This window comes from Chlorocebus sabaeus, chromosome 17, assembly GCF_047675955.1.
Source record: "Chlorocebus sabaeus isolate Y175 chromosome 17, mChlSab1.0.hap1, whole genome shotgun sequence".
NCBI classification, from domain to species: Eukaryota; Metazoa; Chordata; class Mammalia; order Primates; family Cercopithecidae; genus Chlorocebus; species Chlorocebus sabaeus.
The window spans coordinates 28,021,334-28,042,807 of NC_132920.1; the positions used below are offsets into that span (position 1 = coordinate 28,021,334).

A 21,474-nucleotide genomic window follows, 5' to 3' on the forward strand; every position below is an offset into this window, starting at 1 on the left:
ACCTGTCAGTGCCCCTCGTTCTGGCTTTATACCTCCAAGCCTTCTACCTTCTCACCTGCTGTCTTGATCAATCAGTCTTTCTCTTCTACATGGCCAAGCAGGTCACAATCTCTTCTTGCATAGCTGTTTGTTGTACCTCAGGGAAGTGACCACAACTAGGACTTCACTTGTTCTCCAGATAGGTTGAGCCTTGAAAATTTGTAGCAGGTTCACTCTGCCTATAATTTTGGGATCTAGGAAGATTCCCATTCAGCATTTTATCTTCAGGGTTAGTCCTAATTTTTATAAAAAATGAAATTGTATAATAAATATACATGTACATATACATATATCCTATATATAAATATACATACACACATATAACACAGGATTAATATCTAAAATATAAAGAATTTCTACCCTCTGATAAGAAAAAGTTAAAATGCCTACCAGAAAATCAGACAAAGGATATGAATAAGGAATTTACAAAGGAGGAAATGCAAATGGCCAATAAATGATTTAAAAAGATGTGTAGTTTCATTAGTATTCAAAGATTAAAAATAGAAGCAAGATACTTACACACTTAAAAGCTTGGTATATATTTAAAAGTTTGATAATGGGCAAGGATACAGAATCACAACCATACTGTGCTAGTGGTAATATACATTGGCACAGCCAATTTGGAGGCAGTTTAGTGGTATTAAAATTTTAAATGCACATATGATGTCATGTTTTAATTCTGTCATTCCCCACTGTCTTTGAGAACTGGGATACTTGACATGGAAGCTGAGTGTGAGTGACAGCCTCCAAAATGTCCCCCAGTAATCCCACTTCCCAGTATTCAAGGCCTTGCATAATCTCCTCCTTTTTTTTTTTTTTTTTCAAGTTCTGACACACAAACTTTTATTTATTTGCTTATTTTTGATTAAATGTTTGTTACAGGCAACCTGGGGATAGCTTTCTTTTTCCCGTCAAACCAGCTATAAAAATGTTATTGACTGTGCTTAGTTCTCAGAACTTCAGAAACAACATAATAGGTAAACAATTTCTTAAAAGAAGTATTCTAGATAATAGTAAATGGGATTCTTTCAACAATAGTACTCTGTTGCAGTGAGAGATGATTTTTCTGAAGAATCCCAGACCTCACAATATTCTATGTATTTCCTGGACCCTTACACACACACACCACACAAATATTGTAAAATCTTGATCTCACATATATAAAAAGGCTCTGTAAATGACAGGAAAAAGTGGAAAAAAAATAGCAGCATACGTCAAAGAAATACAAAATAGGCATGTGTTAAGAATATACCAGAAATTATAGAAAACAGACTTTTAGTTAAATATCTTTACGTTGTTACAACAGAACTGATGAAACCATAACTTTGATAACTGAGAATTATGACTATATCCTTTGCTTCAATACTTTTGCTCTAAAATGTGACCATAAGTAAAACATATGTACATAAATTATTTCCATGAACAGCTTGATTGCAGAAAACCAAACGTATTTTAGACATATCTTAACTAAATACTGAACTATTTCAGTGCCTTCAGTTACAATGTGTTGCTCACACTGGCACCACGTGGAGACTGATAATCTAAAAGAATAGCATTAAGTGTTATTCAAACTGGCCCATAAACATTCTCAGTGGTTGTTAGGTTCTCAAATTTGAGGAACATAGCCCTAAAGGTTTACAAGTTTGCTTAGCTGTAATTGAAATTCTAACCTGCATAACATAATGTAATTTAAAATGTTAGTCCCTCCAAAAAAAAAAGAAACAAAAAAAAACCCAGGACCTCTTTATAAAAAATCATCAAATTTATTTGATGATTTCTAGTTTCGTTTTTAAACTGTAGCTGCTGGACAATTTTTGTAAGTTAAAATTCATTATTGGGGTATAGAAAACACTAATAAGCTGACAGTGAATTAAATACTATCAGTGAATAAAATTACTGGACCATGCATTTATAAAAACCATGTTTAATAATAAAACATCCCAGTTATACTACTTAACTGAAAGAAATATCATTTAGCTCCTTACTTCCAATTACAGTACATTCTCATTTTGAGATAATTTATCCTCTTTCACCCAATTACTACTCTGCCCAACAAAATGTTTCCAAATTTTGTACCTTTCTTTACCACTTACGAAGTATGACTTCACTGTTACTCGTTAAGAGTTCTTTAAAAGAAATTTGAAATTTAAAGTTTCACTTTGAACCTGTTTGATCAGAAAGTATTAAATATCACTAACACATGAGTTAAAACAAAAATGGAATAAAAAAAGTGGTGTCTATGTAATCAGCAAATTACTTGATAAGACATTTTAACTATTTTACAGTTCTGCTTAGCACAAGAATAAACTGGTTCCAAGGTACTACCATTTTAGGATTTTTACTGCAAGCTCTAAACCATAGTATTACTCCTCTCAACAGGCCATCTCTAAGAAAATGGCAGTGTTTGAAAGTACAAAAAGTGTTCTATCCAATAGGTGGTATTCTACATAGTCAAGGTAAGAGGATTCTTTATAAAATTACATTTCAAAATATGTGGCCGGGTGCGCTGGCTCACGACTATAATCCTAGCACTTTGGGAGGCTGAGGGAGGCAGATTACAAGGTCAAGAGATCGAGACCATCCTGGCCAACATGGTGAAACCCTGTCTCTACTAAAAATACAAAAGTTAGCTGGGCATGGTGGCCCTATAGTCACAGCTACTCGAGAGGCTGAGGCAGGAGAATCGCTGGAACCCGGGAGGCAGAGGTTGCAGTGAGCTGAGATCGCGCCACTGCACTCCGGCCTGGCGACAGAGCGAGACTCTGTCTCAAAAAAGAAAAAGAAAAAAGAAAAATGTCTTGATAATTACCAGTTGTCTCAAAGGCTAAAGTAAGAAAAATGCAGCAAATAGAAGTACTTGTTGATTAATATTATTTTGAGAAAGCCAGAAATGATTCTAAGAAGCAATGATAATAAAAGACATAATTAATACCTTATAGCTCTTTTAAGACAAAGCATATTTTTCACCTCAGACAGGATAGTTCTGACTTTTACATTCTTAACTTCCTTTGTCCAAAACAGGACCCCATTTTTTTTCCTTTTTTAAAAATTATTATTATTATACTTTAAGTTCTAGGGTACATGTGCATAACGTGCAGGTTTGTTACATATGTATACTTGTGCCATGTTGGTATGCTGCACCCATCAACTCGTCAGCACCCATCAACTCGTCATTTACATCAGGTATAACTCCCAATGCAATCCCTCCCCCATCCCCCGTCCCCATAATAGGCCCTCGTGTGTGATGTTCCCCTTCCCGAGTCCAAGTGATCTCACTGTTCAGTTCCCACCTATGAGTGAGAACATGCGGTGTTTGGTTTTCTGTTCTTGCAATAGTTTGCTGAGAATGATGGTTTCCAGCTGCATCCATGTCCCTACAAAGGACACAAACTCATCCTTTTTTATGGCTGCATAGTATTCCATGGTGTATATGTGCCATATTTTCTTAATCCAGTCTGTCACTGATGGACATTTGGGTTGATTCCAAGTCTTTGCTATTGTGAATAGTGCCACAATGAACATATGTGTGCATGTGTCTTTATAGCAGCATGATTTATAATCCTTTGGTTATATACCCAGTAATAGGATGGCTGGGTCATATGGTACTTCTAGTTCTAGGTCCTTGAGGAATTGCCATACTGTTTTCCATAATGGTTGAACTAGTTTACAATCCCACCAACAGTGTAAAAGTGTTCCTATTTCTCCACATCCTCTCCAGCACCTGTTGTTTCCTGACTTTTGAATGATTGCCATTCTAACTGGTGTGAGATGGTATCTCATTGTGGTTTTGATTTGCATTTCTCTGATGGCCAGTGATGACGAGCATTTTTTCATGTGTCTGTAGGCTGTATGTATGTCTTCTTTTGAGAAATGTCTGTTCAAATCCTTTGCCCACTTTTTGATGGGGTTGTTTGTTTTTTTTCTTGTAAATTTGTTTGAGTTCTTTGTAGGTTCTGGATATTAGCCCTTTGTCAGATGAGTAGATTGCAAAAATTTTCTCCCATTCTGTAGGTTGCCTGTTCACTCTGATGGTAGTTTCTTTTGCTGTGCAGAAGCTCTTGAGTTTAATTAGATCCCATTTGTCAATTTTGGCTTTTGTTGCCGTTGCTTTTGGTGTTTTAGACATGAAGTCCTTGCCCATGCCTATGTCCTGAATGGTATTACCTAGGTTTTCTTCTAGGGTTTTTATGGTTTTAGGTCTAACATTTAAGTCTCTAATCTATCTTGAATTAATTTTCGTATAAGGAGTAAGGAAAGGATCCAGTTTCAGCTTTCTACTTACGGCTAGCCAATTTTCCCAGCTAGGGAATCCTTTCCCCATTTCTTGTTTTTCTCAGGTTTGTCAAAGATCAGATGGCTGTAGATGTGTGGTATTATTTCTGAGGACTCTGTTCTGTTCCATTGGTCTATATCTCTGTTTTGGTACCAGTACCATGCTGTTTTGGTTACTGTAGCCTTGTAGTATAGTTTGAAGTCAGGTAGCGTGATGCTTCCAGCTTTGTTCTTTTGACTTAGGATTGTCTTGGCAATGCGGGCTCTTTTTTGGTTCCATATGAACTTTAAAGCAGTGTTTTCCAATTCTGTGAAGAAACTCATTGGTAGCTTGATGGGAATGGCATTGAATCTATAAATAACCTTGGGCAGTATGGCCATTTTCACGATATTGATTCTTCCTATCCATGAGCATGGTATGTTCTTCCATTTGTTTGTGTCCTCTTTTATTTCACTGAGCAGTGGTTTGTAGTTCTCCTTGAAGAGGTCCTTTACATCCCTTGTAAGTTGGATTCCTAGGTATTTTATTCCCTTTGAAGCAATTGTGAATGGAAGTTCATTCCTGATTTGGCTCTCTGTTTGTCTGTTACTGGTGTATAAGAATGCTTGTGATTTTTGTACATTAATTTTGTATCCTGAGACTTTGCTGAAGTTGCTTATCAGCTTAAGGAGATTTTGGGCTGAGATGATGGGGCTTTCTAAATATACAATCATGTCATCTGCAAACAGGGACAATTTGACTTCTTCTTTTCCTAACTGAATCCCCTTGATTTCTTTCTCTTGCCTGATTGCCCTAGCCAGAACTTCCAACACTATGTTGAATAGGAGTGGTGAGAGAGGGTATCCCTGTCTTGTGCCAGTTTTCAAAGGGAATTTTTCCAGTTTTTGCCCATTCAGTATGATATTGGCTGTGGGTTTGCCATAAATAGCTCTTATTATTTTGAGATACGTCTCATCAATACCGAATTTATTGAGATTTTTTAGCATGAAGGGCTGTTGAATTTTCTCAAAGGCCTTTTCTGCATCTATTGAGATAATCATGTAGTTTTTGTCTTTGGTTCTGTTTATATGATGGATTACGTTTATTGATTTGCGTATGTTGAACCAGCCTTGCATCCCAGGGATGAAGCCCACTTGATCATGGTGGATAAGCTTTTTGATGTGCTGCTGGATTCGGTTTGCCAGTATTTTATTGAGGATTTTTGCATCGATGTTCATCAGGGATATTGGTCTAAAATTCTCTTTTTTTGTTGTGTCTCTGCCAGGCTTTGGTATCAGGATGATGTTGGCCTCATAAAATGAGTTAGGGAGGACTCTCATTTTAACTCTTTTTCTATTGATTGGAATAATTTCAGAAGGAATGGTACCAGCTCCTCCTTGTACCTCTGGTAGAATTCAGCTGTGAATTCGTCTGGTCCTGGACTTTTTTTGGTTAATAGGCTATTAATTATTGCCTCAATTTCAGAGCCTGCTATTGATCTATTCAGGGATTCAACTTCTTCCTGGTTTAGTCTTGGGAGAGTGTAAGTGTCCAGGAAATTATCCATTTCTTCTAGATTTTCTAGTTTATTTGCGTAGGGGTGTTTATAGTATTCTCTGATGGTAGTTTGTATTTCTGTGGGGAAGAGGACCCCATTTTAAATAGAGTTCATTTGAATAGAGTTCATAATATAAAGTCATTTTTCCCCATAGGATGTTTTCATTTCGGTACATAAACTGATGTTTTCATTCGGTACATAAATTACTAAGTGGGAAATGACTATGTCAGTTAAAAAGAATTTGTACCATAATAAATGCTAAATGCTAATTTACAATAACTGTCAATAGAAACCTATAAACTCCTACACCCAAGCCTAAAAGTTACTACAGAATTGAGGTCAGAATGGACCTGATTCTTCCATTTGGTCAAATTTCATTTACTAAATAATAATGTCAAAAATCCAAAGAAGAAACCTTAGTGGTTCCTTCCAAAGCTGCATAATTTTCCAAAGGATTTCTTCTGGTTGCAGAGCCTGTTCAGTCCTTCAATCCTTTTTCAGTCGTTTCGCTTTTGCATGTTTTCTTGACGTTTTGTTTCTTCTTTTGCTCCTTCCCCCTGGCCTCAATCATCTTGGCCAATTTCCAAGACAGTATAACACTTGCTAGCAACAGTGGAGTAAGGGCCAAAATAACAGTTGTAAGGAAGCCATATGGGTCCTTTGCAGCCCATTCCACAACAAACTCAGCCCAAGCCTTTATATCAAACATCTTCATAGCAGTCTTATGAAAACTGGGGGCCAGGCGCGGTGGGTGGTTCACGCCAGTAATCCCAGCACTTTGGGAGGCCAAGGTGGGTGGATCACCTGAGGTCAGGAGTTCAAGACCAGCCTGGCCAACATGGCGAAACCCTGTCTCTACTAAAAATACAAACATCAGCCGGGCATGGTGGCACATGCCTGTAATCCCGGCTACTAGGGAGGCTGAGGCATGAGAATTGCTTCAACCTGGAAGGCAGAGGTTACAGTGAGCAGAGATCGCGGCACCACACTCCGGCCTGGGCAACAAAGCAAGACTCCCTCAAAAGACAAAAATAAAAGAAGGAAGGAAGGAAGGAAGGAAGGAAGGAAGGAAGGAAGGAAGGAAGGAAGGCAGGCAGGCAGGCAGGAAGGAAGGAAGGAAGGAAGGAAGGAAGGAAGGAAGGGAGGGAAGGAAGGGAAGAGAGGGAAGGAGGGAGGAGGGATGCTTGAATAGTGATCTCTAACTTTGTCCTGGTATTATGAGTGACTCAATCACAATTTCAGATGACCCTTGGTAGTCTGTCTTTTTTCTATCATACACATTGGAGAGACAGTTTAAATTCCTATCAGGGCTGCAGACCCATGGGGGCCACATTCACCCCTTCCCCTTGGCCTTGGCAAAAGCGAGCCCCTTATTGCACAGAGAGGAGGGTCCTGGGGGATCCTGGGTCGGCCCTGCCACACCTTGCTCGGCCACCATTTCTGCTGGGCACCAGGAGAAAACCATGGCAGCCGTAGCCACCAGCCTCTCCTCCATCACCCCCAACACCCTCCTTTTAAATAACTTGCTTCTAATTAATAGAAAACAAAATGTTAAAAGGATGTTACTTCTGTGATTAGGTTACAAAGAAAACGGTGACTTCTGTCTTGCTAGCAGATGCTCTCCCTTGGGGATTTTGATTAATCAAGTTGTCATGTTAAAGAAGCCTATATGACAAGGAACTGAGGATTTCCTATTGCCAACAGCCAGCATGTAACTGAGGCCTTCAGTCCAAAAACCCTCAAAGGGTTTGTTGATTTCTGACAACAATCATGTGAACTTAGAGCTGATCTCTCCCCAGTTAAGCCTTCAGATGAGATGCCAACTCTGACCAACACCTTGATTTCAGTCTTCAGAGACTCTGAAGCTTAGGACCCTGCTGAGCCATACCTGGATTTCTGACCCATGGAAAGGATAATGTGCATTGTTTTAAACTACTAAGTTTTGAGTTAATTCATTATACAGCAATAGATGATAATAATACAAGAGGAGATACAAATGTAAAGAGAAGTAAAAACTCTGTAACTCTGAATTAGAAAGAAAAACAAACAGGCATACACAGATATATATCTCCTAGGTCTTGCTATTGAAAAGGCTTGGAAACAATAACCAGCAAAGCAGTGAGCCTTTGCTAGCATTCAATTTGTCATCTTGAAATTCCATATCCCCATAAGGAAATCAGGATTCCCGGGAGAAATGGCTGAATCTAGATCGGAGGCAAGAAATGTATGGCATGAGACTGAAACATCTTGTCGTATCATAAAGCAAGGGTCTTGAGTCAGAAGTACTCAGGTGCCAAGTTGAAGACCTTCCCACTTGAAGATGGGAAAATTTGAGCCCCAGTAAAGATAATGACAGCAAAGAGTTGAAACACTTCAAGTATGTTTATATCCCTGAGTCTGTAATTATTCTTAAAAAAAAAAAAAAAAAAAAAAAAAAAAAAAATTGGTCACCATTGGAGAATGCTAGAGAGCCAAGTATTTTGAAAACATGTAAATAAAGGGAAACAAGTATTTATCCTGCCTTTTCCACATGAACTGTACAACTTGGTAACCACATAGATGATAAGAAAAAGTTTCTTTTAATGTATTAAAATAAACTTTTAATATATTACAAGAAACATTACCTATATAGCAGGGTGCCTCGTGCCTTGGCTGCCTACGAGCTGTGTGACCTTGGGTGAGTGACTTAACCTCCTTGTGCCTCAGTTTCCCCCTCTTTAAAATGGAGTTGACTACACATTTAGATCATGTTTGGGGATTAAATGAATTAATACATGTCAAGCAACTAGAACAGTGCCAGGTGTTTCAGAAGTATCTATTATCATTGTTATATTTATTCCTAAAATGCTGGCATTTATCCAACCACAGTTCTTGGCACCCCTTGCACCATACACCTCCAGTCACTCCTGGGCTTTAGCCTGGAGCCCAATGTGCATCCCCACCCTGCATCATCCCACTCACCCTAGGACTCACAACCCCACTCACCATGGGACGCACCCTGAGCTGAGCCGATCTTTAACAGAGACTCTTCCAAAGCCCTTGGGCACCTTGACACCTGGGCAAGTCCTGCACCACTGACCCACCTTCTGCTGCCTCCTTAGGTGGCTTGGAGAATATTTCATGTCATTAACTTCCTCACTTTGAGCCCATCTAGGGCAAAGAGGCAAGTGGGAGACTCTCTTCCTTACTCCCCAAACATCCTGGGACCTTCTGTTTAGTTCTTTTCCAATTCCTAACCACTCCGGATCCCACCCCACCCCATACACCACTTGCCCCACAAATGGATTTACATGCTTTACCTGTATTGCTTTACCTCCTGAGATTTCTCTCCTCACCCACCTAACCTTCATGTCTTTCTACAAGAGCACAGAGAGGTGAAGTAACTTGTGCACAGTCACACAGCTAGATAGTAACAAACTATAGCTATGCTATGCTACCAAGTAGCAAACTTAACTGTGTCTTCACTTTCCCAGCCCTTCCTTCCCATGATGCTGCCCTTTCCCACCCTCACTGCCCAGCCTCTCACACCTGACCTGCATTAATGCACCTGACCTACCAGGTTTCTTCCTCTTGTATACCAACAGGTTATCCCCCACATCCCCTCCCTCCAGTGCTTTCAGGGCACAACTACTCATTCAAAATAATTACTCAATACCTGTTTATGTGGCATTACGTTTGGCTTCTACATAAGGAAAAAAAGCATAATAATTACCCAGATTAGAAAACAAAATTCCAACAAAAGAACACTAGATGGGGAATCATTCAGTCTTGAATGCAGACCTTTGCCACCTCACAGGCATGTGACAGTGAGCAATCACTTTTACTTCACTGTGCTCAGTTTACACAATAAACACGTATGGCAAACACCTGTGCCTTCCTCTTCTAGGTTGATTGTGAGAATCTGTTGACAACCTCAGTGGGAAAACTATTTTTATTCCATACCTTAGCCTTTGCACTGGCTCACCTCTTCCTGGAACATCCTTCTTCTAGATAGCATCGAGCTGACCCCCACTTCACCTCTTCATCTTAGTTTAAATGTCTCCTCCTCAATGAAGCATCCCTGACCCCACCTGCACCATATAATGAAATCTTACTCCTCCTCACACTGCTCCACTTTCTTCTGTTTCAAAAGCACTTCATCACCTTCTAATATACTACATAGTTATTATGATTATTGTCTATTATTCTTCTCTCCTGCTAGAATGTAAACTTTGTGAGGGCAGGACCTTTGTCGGCTCTGCTGATGTATCCCAAGTTCCTGCAGTGGTACCCACTGGCCTAACAAGTGCCCCATGGATGTTTGCTGATTGACAGAGTGCCCCTATCCACAGTCTGAGCCTCCCTTCTTTAGGTCTCTTGGTGCTCCTCTAATTACAGGGGCACTGAAAATCCTTCTTGTTACTGTTAATGAGGCTAAATGCAGGAGGTAGTGGCAACTACTACAACACTTTGGACCAGATCAGTGAAAGAGAATCTGGAAAACAACAACAACAACAAGAAAAAATAAACAAACAAAACCCAAACATTCCCAAATTCTCCCTTCAATTTTCTCTTTACCACAGGCATGCCCATTTGGGCCCTTTTTACGTCCCTCTCTCTCCCCTCCTCCTCTCTTACTCATTTGGGATGTCCCTCATTCCCTAAATGTTCCTCCTTCACCCTTTTGTCTTCCATTTTGTGGCTTTTTCCTCTGTGAGCTTTACTTTGCTTTTCTGAGTAGGTGAGAGAGAAAGGGACTGTCTGAGCACTGGGGTTGGAGTCACAGAAGGACCACGCCAGGCTTCAGTGTTGAAGGTAAGTGTGGCATGCCATAGCACCATATATGAGGAAACCTCAGCTGGGACCTCGTTCCTTTGGTCCAGGCAGTTCAGAGAGCCCAAGAGAGGACTGGGGGTGTGGACTGGCAGATCTGCATGGTGCTGGTAAACATGCAACAAACAGCCCCTTTCCTTTCGCCCTGCAAGTTCATGCAAGAGGAGCAGAAGCTCTGTAGAAGTAGCTTTTTCCTAAAGTAAACATTTATGGGTCCTGTTTAGATTGCCTGGATAAACATTTAGCTCTATTTGCCTGTTCCAGAGCAGAGGACGCTGCCTTGCTCTACGAACTCATCTCAACCCACTTGCCCATTGCACTTCACAGGCATCTCAGTCCTCTTAGGGTGGGACAGGCCGTAGGTCAGTGAGGGGAGCACAGGTTTAGGGACTACCTACTGATGTAGAGGTTGCAAGTGGAAGGATGGAAAAGAAGCTATTAATTGCTTGGTGCCTCTAGCATATTAAAAGGATCATACTAATCCTCAGGGTAGTCTGGGACCTTGATACTCAAGTGCACTCCATGAACCAGCAGCATCTGAGGCACCTAGGAGCACATTGCTCATTTAAAAGGTAGGTTCCTGGGCCCCCTTCTGACCTTTTGAATTAGGAATCTGCATTTTAACAAGATCTCAAGTGATTTGTAGGTATTATAAAATTTCATAAACACTATTCCAGAAAATCTGAATTCAGCTAATTGCTAATTGTTCTATTGACAAATAAAATAGTAAGTGATTTTTAAAGAATCGTTTATGGTTCCTAAGCCATGAGGAAAAAAAATACACATATATATGTATTCTTTAACATTTTAAAAATAAACTTCAAAGACAAAGGTTTAGGGCAGAACAGTTTTAAGCTCAACTTTTATTTCCTCTCTTTTGAAATATTCTGATTTAGGTTTTGACTGGAGAAAAGAGTAACAATGTCAGCAGAGGCATTTCATATCCTAATTTTAACATGATACTTAAAATTCTACCTACATTTGTTAAATGGTATTATTTCTTATGTAAATTATAATGTACATTTATTGAGAGCTACATTTTAAGTACAAGTTTGTATTTATTTAATCTTATGTACCCTATGAGGAAGGTACTGATGTCATCCTCTGTTTTACAGATGGGGAGGCTATAGCATAGCAGCATTTAGATAAGTTGCCTAAAGTCCCATAGCTCACAAACGGGGAGGAAGGATTTGAACTTGGTGCCAGAGCATATGTTTAACCCTGACAATAAATGTCTGAGCATGCTGGTCTCCCTAGTAAGCAGCAAGCTGCCCAAGATATCAGACTTCTTTTCTTTATAAAACTACTTCAGTGATGCTGCTTGCAATGGCACTCAAAGTTGCTGACCAACCCCCCAAAAAAGAATAATGCGGACATAAAAGGCTATGAATTAAAGAGGTACCTTGTGAAGAACAGAGATTTTAAAGTATCATCTTATTATTTGTAACAAAAATGGAAAACTTAAATACAGTAATGACCAGCATTGAGAATTTGATATGAATCATCAACATAGTTATGTTGATATGTATATACTATGTTGATGATTCATATCAAACTCATTAACATGATATGAATATATATATTGATGATTCACATCAAAAACATGAGTTAGATATGAAATGAGATGTAGATTTCTATTTTTTTTTTTGAGATGGAGTCTCACTCTGTCACCCACGCTGGAGTGCAGTCGCGCGATCTCGGTTCACTGCAAGCTCCACCTCCTGGGTTCACACCATTCTCCTGCCTCAGCCTCTGGAGTAGCTGGGACCACAGGCGCCCGCCACCACGCCTGGCTAATTTTGTGTGTGTGTGTGTGTGTATTTTTAGTAGAAACGTGGTTTCACCATGTTAGCCAGGATGGTCTCGATCTCCTGACCTCGTGATCCGCCTGCCTCGGCCTCCCAAAGCGGTGGGAATATAGGCGTGAGCCACCGCGCCTGGCCGAGACATAGATTTCTAAACCATTAAAACTACAGGTTTTATACTATGGATAATGCTGCTTACAGAAGCTATCTATCACATTCCTAGGGGAGACCATAGCAATGATTTCCTGTGGGAATGTGGACGATTCTTATTCCCAAAAACCTTATGTTTGTTTAAAACGTCACTCTTACAGAAAAAGATGCACCTCTGAATATCCTTTGATCTTAGCCAATCTTTTTTTAAAAAGTATACATAGATACTGGTCTTTTAGAATTGTTCAATGCTCAGTATTGCTCAAAAACAGCCCCTCCATAACAATTTATTTCCAGATAAGATTTGGTCCCTTTAAAGGAAATCATTAGAAATGGACCAAAGGATAGGGAATAAGAAGGCCACCCAGCAACCCCCTACAATCACAGTCATCCACACAGGAGGCACCAACACCTGGTTTGTAGACAAGTGGTTCACTGCAATGCAAAATAAATTTTATATGAACAGAATAAGCCACTTGAAAATCTTACTTTCCAAGATGGCCCCATTTAGGGGTCTGAGGGTCCACAGAATTAGTCTAGTTCTGCTGGAACAGTACAGATTCTAAAATGCCTAATAAGGTTGCAATGTTGACTGAAGGCTTTTCCAAACTCATCACACTCATGTTCTCTCTCCAGTGTGGATTTTCTGATGTTTCTTAAGAAGGGCCCGCTTACTAAAGAGTTTACTGCACTGACTGCACTGATAGGGTTTCTCACCAATGTGGACTCGGAGATGCTGGAAAAGCCCTGCATTCTGAATGAAGGCTTTGCCACACACACGACACTGATAGCGCTTCTCTCCAGTGTGTATCCTCTGATGCTGAACAAGGCATGAGCTGAGAAGGAAAGCCTTTCCACACACTTTGCATTCATATGGTTTTTCCCCTGTGTGGATTCTTCTGTGTCTAGTGAGGCCATTGCTGGCACTGAAGGCTTTCCCACACTCCTTACACTGATAGGGTTTCTCTCCAGTGTGGCTCCGCCGATGTTCATTCAGGCTTGACCTCCGGCTGAAGGCCTTCCCACATTCTTCACATTCATATGGCTTCTCCCCAGTGTGGATTCTCTGGTGCTCAATGAGTACTGAACTCTTAGTGAAGCTTTTCCCACATTCATTGCACCTGTGGCGTCTCTCTCCAGTGGAATGTCCTTGCTGCTTTTCTGCCCTGCTGTCTTGTTTACAAGTTTCTCTGTACTTAGAATCCAAAGATACGTCTCTTTGGAGTCTGCTATCCCGCAAATGTTCCATTTCTTTTAAGATTTCTTGCTTTGATGCCAACTCCTGGTTCTCAGGTATACTTTCACCATCTGGAGTAATAAATGGACCAAACAATGTAATCTCTTTCCTTTATGAAAGAACACAATCATAGGATGGAAATAGAAAGATCCATATCAAACAGACATGTTCTAGGAATGAAGAACTGCCAGTTAAGGAGGGGATTGGGTTAAACAGGGATGTTTAAGCTAGTAGAGTAAGGTCATCAGCACTGCTGAAATGGCTGGAGGGAGCACCCAGAGGCTCCCAGAGAGGATGCACATAAGCAGGCACTATATTATATTCATTACAAGGCAGGCACTGTTCTAAGTGTTTTACATATGTTAATTTATTAAATCTCAAATGACTCTGTGACTGACGTGCTATGATTATCTCCACTTAAAATATGCATAAACTGAAGACACCAGGAGGTTACCTGACTTGTCCATCGTCACAGAGTTATTAAATGCAGCGTTTAAATTCCAACCCAGGCAATTTAGCCCCAGAGTTCACAGTCTTAACTATTGCCCTATATAGACCCGCCAGAGATCTCCTGAAAGGACCTGTCAAAATCCTTACCTTGTTCTCGAAATTGGTGGAGGCGAAAAGATTCATATTTGAGCTGTGTCACCATAGGCTGAAGCTGGATGTCTGCTGGTTCCTGCTTGACCTTCAGATGTTCCACCTCCTCCGAGAGCACTTCAGAATGTCCATGTTCATGGTCTAGAGCCTGAAGGCAGGTAGGCACATTTGGTTCATAAGAGGGGGATTATAGGAGTCCAAGCTAATATGAAATGAAAGATATCACATGGAACTATATGAAACATTTTCTAGAGAGATGTCACAGTGGAAGGACCAGAGTTTAATTCCATACCCAAAAGTAAAACAGGGAAGAGTGGCCCAATTTAGTATGGTGGTTTAAAATAAATCTACCAGGTAGAATCGAACTGCCCACCCCCAGCCCCCTGAATGTGGGCTATACTTGATAGCTCAACTCTACTGAATAGAAAGTGAGGCAGAAGAGATGGTATATAACTTCTGAGTCATAAAAAGCACTGTGGCTTTTTCCTTTCTCTCTCTTTCTCTCCTTCTTCCCTCTGGAGGAAGCCAGCTGACATGTTGTGAGGGCACTCAAGCAGCCCCATGAAGAATACCAACATGGTAAAGGGCTAAGACCTCCTGCCAATAGCCGGTGAGGAGCTGAGGCCCCCTACCAACAACTGTACCAGTGAACCATCTCGGAAGTGGATCCACCTACCTGAATCTTGTCTTCAGATGACTGTAGTCTTGGCCATTAAGGTTTAGGGGTAATTTGTTACACAACAGAGAACTAATACATATAGCTATAGCCAACCAACCTGTGTCACCAAACCCCACCTTTCATTTAGTATTTAATGTCTAGAAGTCCATCTTTGTCCTCTCACCTGGTTCCCTGGCTCACTAAGCTCTTGTTCCAGATCTTCGACTACAGCCACAGCCTCCTCCCCACTCTCTGGATGGTGCTCCCGCACCCAGGCCTGGAGCTCCTCAGGCAGCATAGTCAGGAACTGCTCCAGCACCAGCAGCTCCAAGATTTGCTCTTTGGTGTGGATTTCTGGCCTTAGCCACTGATGACAAAGTTCTCGGAGCCGGCTCAGAGCTTCTCGGGGACCAGGAGTCTCTTGGTAACAAAACTGCCTAAAAAGTTGTCGGGAGGCTTCTTGGCCAGAAAAGTTGTTCACTCGAAGGTGGGCTTCTTGATCCCAGATAGGGTCTTCCTCCACTTTCACAATCTTAAGATCGTATTGTTCCTCTTTTGAAGCCATTCCTGGAGTTAATTTAGAAGGCTCACTCTGGCTTTAGGTGAAAGGATAACTGTGATTTAAAATTGTCTGATTTAATCTTCCTTAGAAGACACCTGATGATAGAACATTATATATTAATGGAAATAAATCATAAAGTAGTGGGGAAAAAAGCAAAGTATGGAAATATGAATGGTATTCTATCATTTATGTTAAGACAATGTATATATAGTTACTGACTTACATATGTTTAGCAACTGGGAAAAGGCTATTCCAGAATACGTTAACGGCCTCAATTCTTCCCCCTTCCCTGTAGCCATGTATTAATATTTTGCAGTGCCCTTCCATTGTGACACTGAATTCAACAATATGACTTGATTTTGCCAATGATAATAGCAAATGTGATGCATGCAGAGGTTTGAATAGTACTTGTGTAACTGGGTTTGCTTACTCTTGCCCTCTGAAATTGCCAGAAGAAGGATATTTTTTCAGATGATAAGAGACATATAGGACAGAGCCAGATCACCCCAGTGGAGTAGATGAGACCATCCTAGATTAGTTGACAGCCAGCTAACTGCCAGACATGTGAGCAGGCCTAGCCTGAGGTCTGCAGAGCTACTGAATGCAGATGTATAAATAGGGCCTGCCCACCCTAGGTAAGCTATGCCCCATATACTCACGTGCTATACATAAGTTTATCACTATATGCCACTAATATTTTGTGGCTATTTATTATACCACATTATTATGGCAACAGATAACTGATATAGAAGGGTGAACCTCTGGGAAGGAGAATTAGGTAACGGTGGAATGAAAAAGCAAGAGATATTTACTTTTTGAGCACAGACATGATGCTAAAAGGAAATGCTCATTGCAGCATTTCATATTTCATATTTTCAGATTATGGATCTGTTAAGTTTAATGCAAATATTCCAAAATCCAGAAAAATCTGAAATCCAAAATACTCTGATCCCAGGGGTTTTGGATAAGGGATACTCAGTCTGTAGAAGTGATTTAAAGGCCTGGGCAATATGTTTATATGGTAGATCTAGGAGGAGAACAGGATATATAAAACTAGATATAATATCAGATGATTAATGCTATAATAGAGGCCTCACCAGAATATTCAGGGAGTAAAGAATAGAAAAAATAATTTCTGACTGGGTATGGAACATTGAAAGAATATGACTTAGGGGCAAGTACATTTGAATTAGGCTAAAATCATGAACAGGAATTTATCAGGCAGAGAAAGGAAGGGATCCGCCATCATAAATCAAGCAAACAACATGAGGAAAGGTATTTAAGGGCACACACAACGGCGATAAGGACAGGCAAAGCTGAACTATAGAATATGGGTTGTGGGTAAAAATGTGAGAGATGAGGTTAAAAAGATCCACTGGGGTGATCTGGCTCTGTCCTACATGTCTCTTATCATCTGAAAAAATATCCTTCTTCTGGCAATTTCAGAGGGCAAGAGTAAGCAAACCCAGTTACACAAGTACGGTTACACAAGTACTGTTCAAACCTCTGCATGCATCACATTTGCTAATATCATTGGCAAAATCAAGTCATATTGTTGAATTCAGTGTCACAATGGAAGGGCACTGCAAAATATTAATACATGGCTACAGGGACAGAAAATGGCCTTCAATTCTAGGCTGAGACGTTAGACTTTACTATATGGAACACTGAGAGGCAAGGCTTTTATTTCATTGTCATGGTGTTAGATCTGTATTTTAAAAAAATATTGAGTAAGATTCAGGATGGAAATGGTAAGAATATGTTACAGGGTTGTGGCCTTTTAAGTTGGGAAGTTTAATAGTAGTTACACTAATACAATGTTGACTTTAGTGGTGTAATTTAAGTTTTATCTGACTTTTGCCCAATGCTAATGGAATTATTAAGGTCTGAGAGCACTTGGAAGTTTTTCAGTTACACTTTATTGGGTGAAAATGCATTTATTCCATTCATTCATATATCATGTGTCTGTTAGGTATCTGGAATAGTGTTGAGGTGCTTAGTTCAAAATGGTGAAAGGAAAGGTCCCTACCTTTATGGTATTTACCGTGGGAAAGACAGACTTTAATAAAATATTCACATAAAATTATCTTACAGAATTGAGAATTTGAAGAGTTACAAAGACCATGGCATTTATTCTTTGTCAATGTCCAAGGCGAAATATATATCTTTTTACTCCTTACTGTATTATCTGATAATTTGGTTTATTGAGTCTTCAGTTCAGGAAGACTGAAAGTCTGACAATTTCTAATTATGAATTTGCATTGGATTCCATTATTATTAAACATGTAGCTTCTCATGGCCTTAGGTTTATAGTCAAAAATTGTTCTGCAAATATGGGTTCTGCACTTTAATGCTATTGAGAAACCATGGAGATACAGCTGGCTCTTTTTATTTTGTTTTTTTGTTTTCTGGATCACTACAGGCAATCTCTCACATACCCAAAGCCACAGGTGGAGTATTCCTCCATCAGTTGTATTTTTCTCCCCACAATTGGTGCTTAGGATTTACCTCCTGGTCTTATGCCACCATGAACTGTCTTTATCCTTAATGCATAGCACAGTGCCTGGTCCACTGTCAGTGCTCCATAAATGTTTTCCAGGCAAATAAATATATTCTCCCCTCCTATATCCCCTTTCACTTCATCAAGCCATGGTAAGGACAGGGAAGGGAACATGGAAGGGAAAATACACTCTTTATTCTCGTCCCCCAAACCACCCCTGTTCCCAGGATGTATATGCATTACCCTATGTTCCCCAGTCCTCCCATCTCTTCCTATCTCCTCTCCCAAACTGCTACAGATTACAGACACTTCTTATTTTTAAAATGCCTAGAGCACTTAGACGTCTGGACTTGCCACAAAATTATGAATGCATCTTCAATGTTTTGTTTACCTGATTTATTTGATTAAATGCAAATTTGGTGTCATCTGATATCCTAGCAGGGAACAAATACTTGATAGACATCTGACGAATTAAATGGAATAAGCTATTTAAAATCATCTTTAGTGAAGCACTGCAGTACAGTGAATAATGTTCATATCCTGTGACCTCTCTAAGCAGTAATGACCATAGTACTCCTCTTGTGTTGTGATTATACAAGGTAATGCATATAAAAAGCTTAGCACAGCACCTGGCCCATAGCAATTATTACATAGATATCAATGAGCAGGTATTATTAGTAAAGTAGTATTAGTAAATTGAGTATCTTCATTTCATAGAGGAAATAAACCCAACAAAATAAAATATTGACGTCATGTGTTAATACTCAGTGGACAGTTCAAAATACTAGAAGAAATATTCAAGAACATCCAGGACAGACAGTGACCAGTGGTGACCTCCCATTTGTGTACTGAAGCCCATCTCTAGATCCCACCAGGGGTATCCCCCTGAACATCCCAACAACAGCTGAAAAGCAACATTAAAAATCGGATTCATTTTTCCAGGGTGATATGAAACAGGCCAATTTATGACTAACTACCAATTGACTCCAAACATTTGGCATTGGAAGATGATATATAAAAGGGTATAAAGAGAAAGATATGGCCAGCTACAAATACAAGACAAAAATCTCAGTGGACCAGAAACAGAAACACTGAGTAGCTAGTGGAGTTGATGCTGTGGGCTAACTGACTTGACTGCAGAAACAGTCAAAGTCATCCTAGAATTCAACTCCTGGAGGATTAAATGTGGTATGTCTCAGCTTATAGGGAACCAGGCTCACTGTTTCATGCCAGGGCATGAAAGGGGGATAAAAAAATAAAAGGCAGTTGACTGCTGACTCAACTTATGACTTTATCAGCAACTAAGGCTCAGGAGGCAAGGGACAAGGAGAGACTCATTACTAGTAACTGATCCATTTACTTGCTCATTTAGTCAATAAGTGTTCACTGAGCACCCATAACATACTAGGTACTTGGCTGGGCACTAGGGCTACAATGGTGAAAAAGATGGGACCAGGCCCTGTTTTGCTGGAGTATATATTTTAACAGGGAAGACAAACTGAAAATAAAAGCAACAACAAAAATAAGTAAGGAGGCAAATAAAATAATTATGAGTTGTGATGATTACTTTGAGGAAAATAAACGAGGCACTGAGTTACCAAATACATGTAGCCTGTTTAGATGAGGTAGTGGGAGGTGAGGTAACATTTAAGCTGAGGGCTTAAGTGCAAAAGAAGTGAGCCATACAGAGTAGGGATGAGGGAGGGGAAGAGCACTCTGGACTATACAAAGGCCCTGAGGAAGTGCATGCTGCCATCAAAGACAGGAAAGGAGGCTGGAGTGTCTACAGTCATGTGGGAGAAGAGTGGCAAAATATTAGGCTGGCAAGACAAGCAGGTGTCAGATCATGTAGGGCACAGGAGTTAGGATTTTATAAATGCAATAGAGAAACCACTGAAGGCTTTAAGAAAGGAAGTGACAAGGCTGAATTATGTACTGAGAAGCTCTGCTACTGGATGGAGAATGAGCTGAGGGAATAAGGGTAGAGGCAAGAGTGGAAGAAGAAAGCAAGAGTAGAAGCAGAAGAGGCAAGAGTTGAAAAAAGGGTAAAGTGGAGAGGGTGAAGGCTATTGCACTGAATCTGGAAAGACTTCCACTTAGTTTAGATGTTACTGTACACATGAAAGGAGAAACAGCTTAACCTTTGTAAAAGCAGTTCAGTCACTGGACAATTAATGTATGGAGCTGTGCTAAGAGCTGGGAATACACAGGTGTTTATAGCTCATGAGGATATAATTACAATACAATAAAATAAAAGCCATAATTTGAAAAATGTATACAAGTTATACTCCTGGAGGAAGTGGGAGAGCTCATCCTAAATACAAGATTAAGTTTCTATGCATTGCCTGTAATCCACAAAGGAATTCATTTCACAGATATTTACTGTCTATGAGGTGTCAGACAGCAAAGAGTGAAACAATGCAGAGTTTGATGTGTCCCCATTGTCCTTCACTGAAATAAAAACATGGCAGAAAGAGCATAGAAGAGAATGTTTTCATTCGTGAGAACGTTATCTCACTTCAGCATAATTAGCAACAGCAACAAAGAGATCATGTAAATCACAAATCATCTGTGTTGTAAAATACATCCCAAAGGATAACCAAGTACGATGACAAGAAAACAGAGGAAGAACTTAAATACCATGAGGAAACTGTCAAATCAAAAATTGGGGATGCACTACAGGAAGACTGGAAGAGCCTCCTTTTCAACAAGGCAATGGGATGGGAGGAAGGGAGGCAATGGGATGGGAGGAAGGGAGGCAAAGGGTAAAATTGCCCTAGATTAAGACTTAACTACATGCAGTGAGTGGTCTATGATTGGATGCTAGTTGGTACAAACAGGTGTAAAAGGCATCTGTGGAACAACAGGGGGTGGAGGGATTTAAACATGAACTAGGTGTTAGGTGAAGCGCCTACACTTAGTTGGGTGTGCTAATAATATTATGGTTATGTAGGGAAATGTCCCTAATTTTTAGAGATGCATTAGAAACTAGAGGTGACAAGTTATGAGGTTTGTGGTTTTACAATATTTAAAGAAAACATTATATGCGACAAACATTGCATAATGTTGACTTATTAAATAAAAGTTACGTGTATATAGGAAATAAGGCTTTTGAATAAGGCTTTTGACAGGGAGCGACGTCCACCCCTTCTCTACCTCTCGACCTCGGTTTCGTTGCTAAAGCTCCGCCCTCTCTAGGGGTCTTTCCCACCACCCTGTGAAAGGAGCTACCTAGCTTGCCTTAGGTAGATAGCAAGGGAAGGGCCCCTGGAGAGCCCGCCCCCGTCCATGGGTCAGTGTC

At 40.2% G+C, this 21,474-nt stretch overlaps 1 protein-coding gene and 1 pseudogene across 11 annotated transcripts in view; both read right to left on the minus strand.

The window, feature by feature from the left end:
- Positions 1-5,573: 5,573 nt before the first annotated feature.
- On the minus strand, positions 5,574-8,178 carry LOC140708845 (small integral membrane protein 15-like; annotated as a pseudogene).
- A 3,534-nt stretch (positions 8,179-11,712) lies between these two features.
- The window catches only part of ZSCAN31 (zinc finger and SCAN domain containing 31), a 28,339-nt gene continuing 18,577 nt past the window's right edge, over positions 11,713-21,474 (minus strand). For all 11 annotated transcript variants that reach the window (XM_038005811.2, XM_038005813.2, XM_073005770.1 and 8 more), the window contains 3 exons: positions 15,296-15,768; positions 14,451-14,601; positions 11,713-13,924 (listed from right to left, as the gene is read on the minus strand). In XM_038005811.2, the coding sequence (XP_037861739.2) occupies positions 13,236-13,924; positions 14,451-14,601; positions 15,296-15,676 (1,221 nt within the window). In that variant the 5' untranslated portion in view covers positions 15,677-15,768 and the 3' untranslated portion in view covers positions 11,713-13,235. The remainder of the gene's footprint in view (positions 13,925-14,450; positions 14,602-15,295; positions 15,769-21,474) is intronic.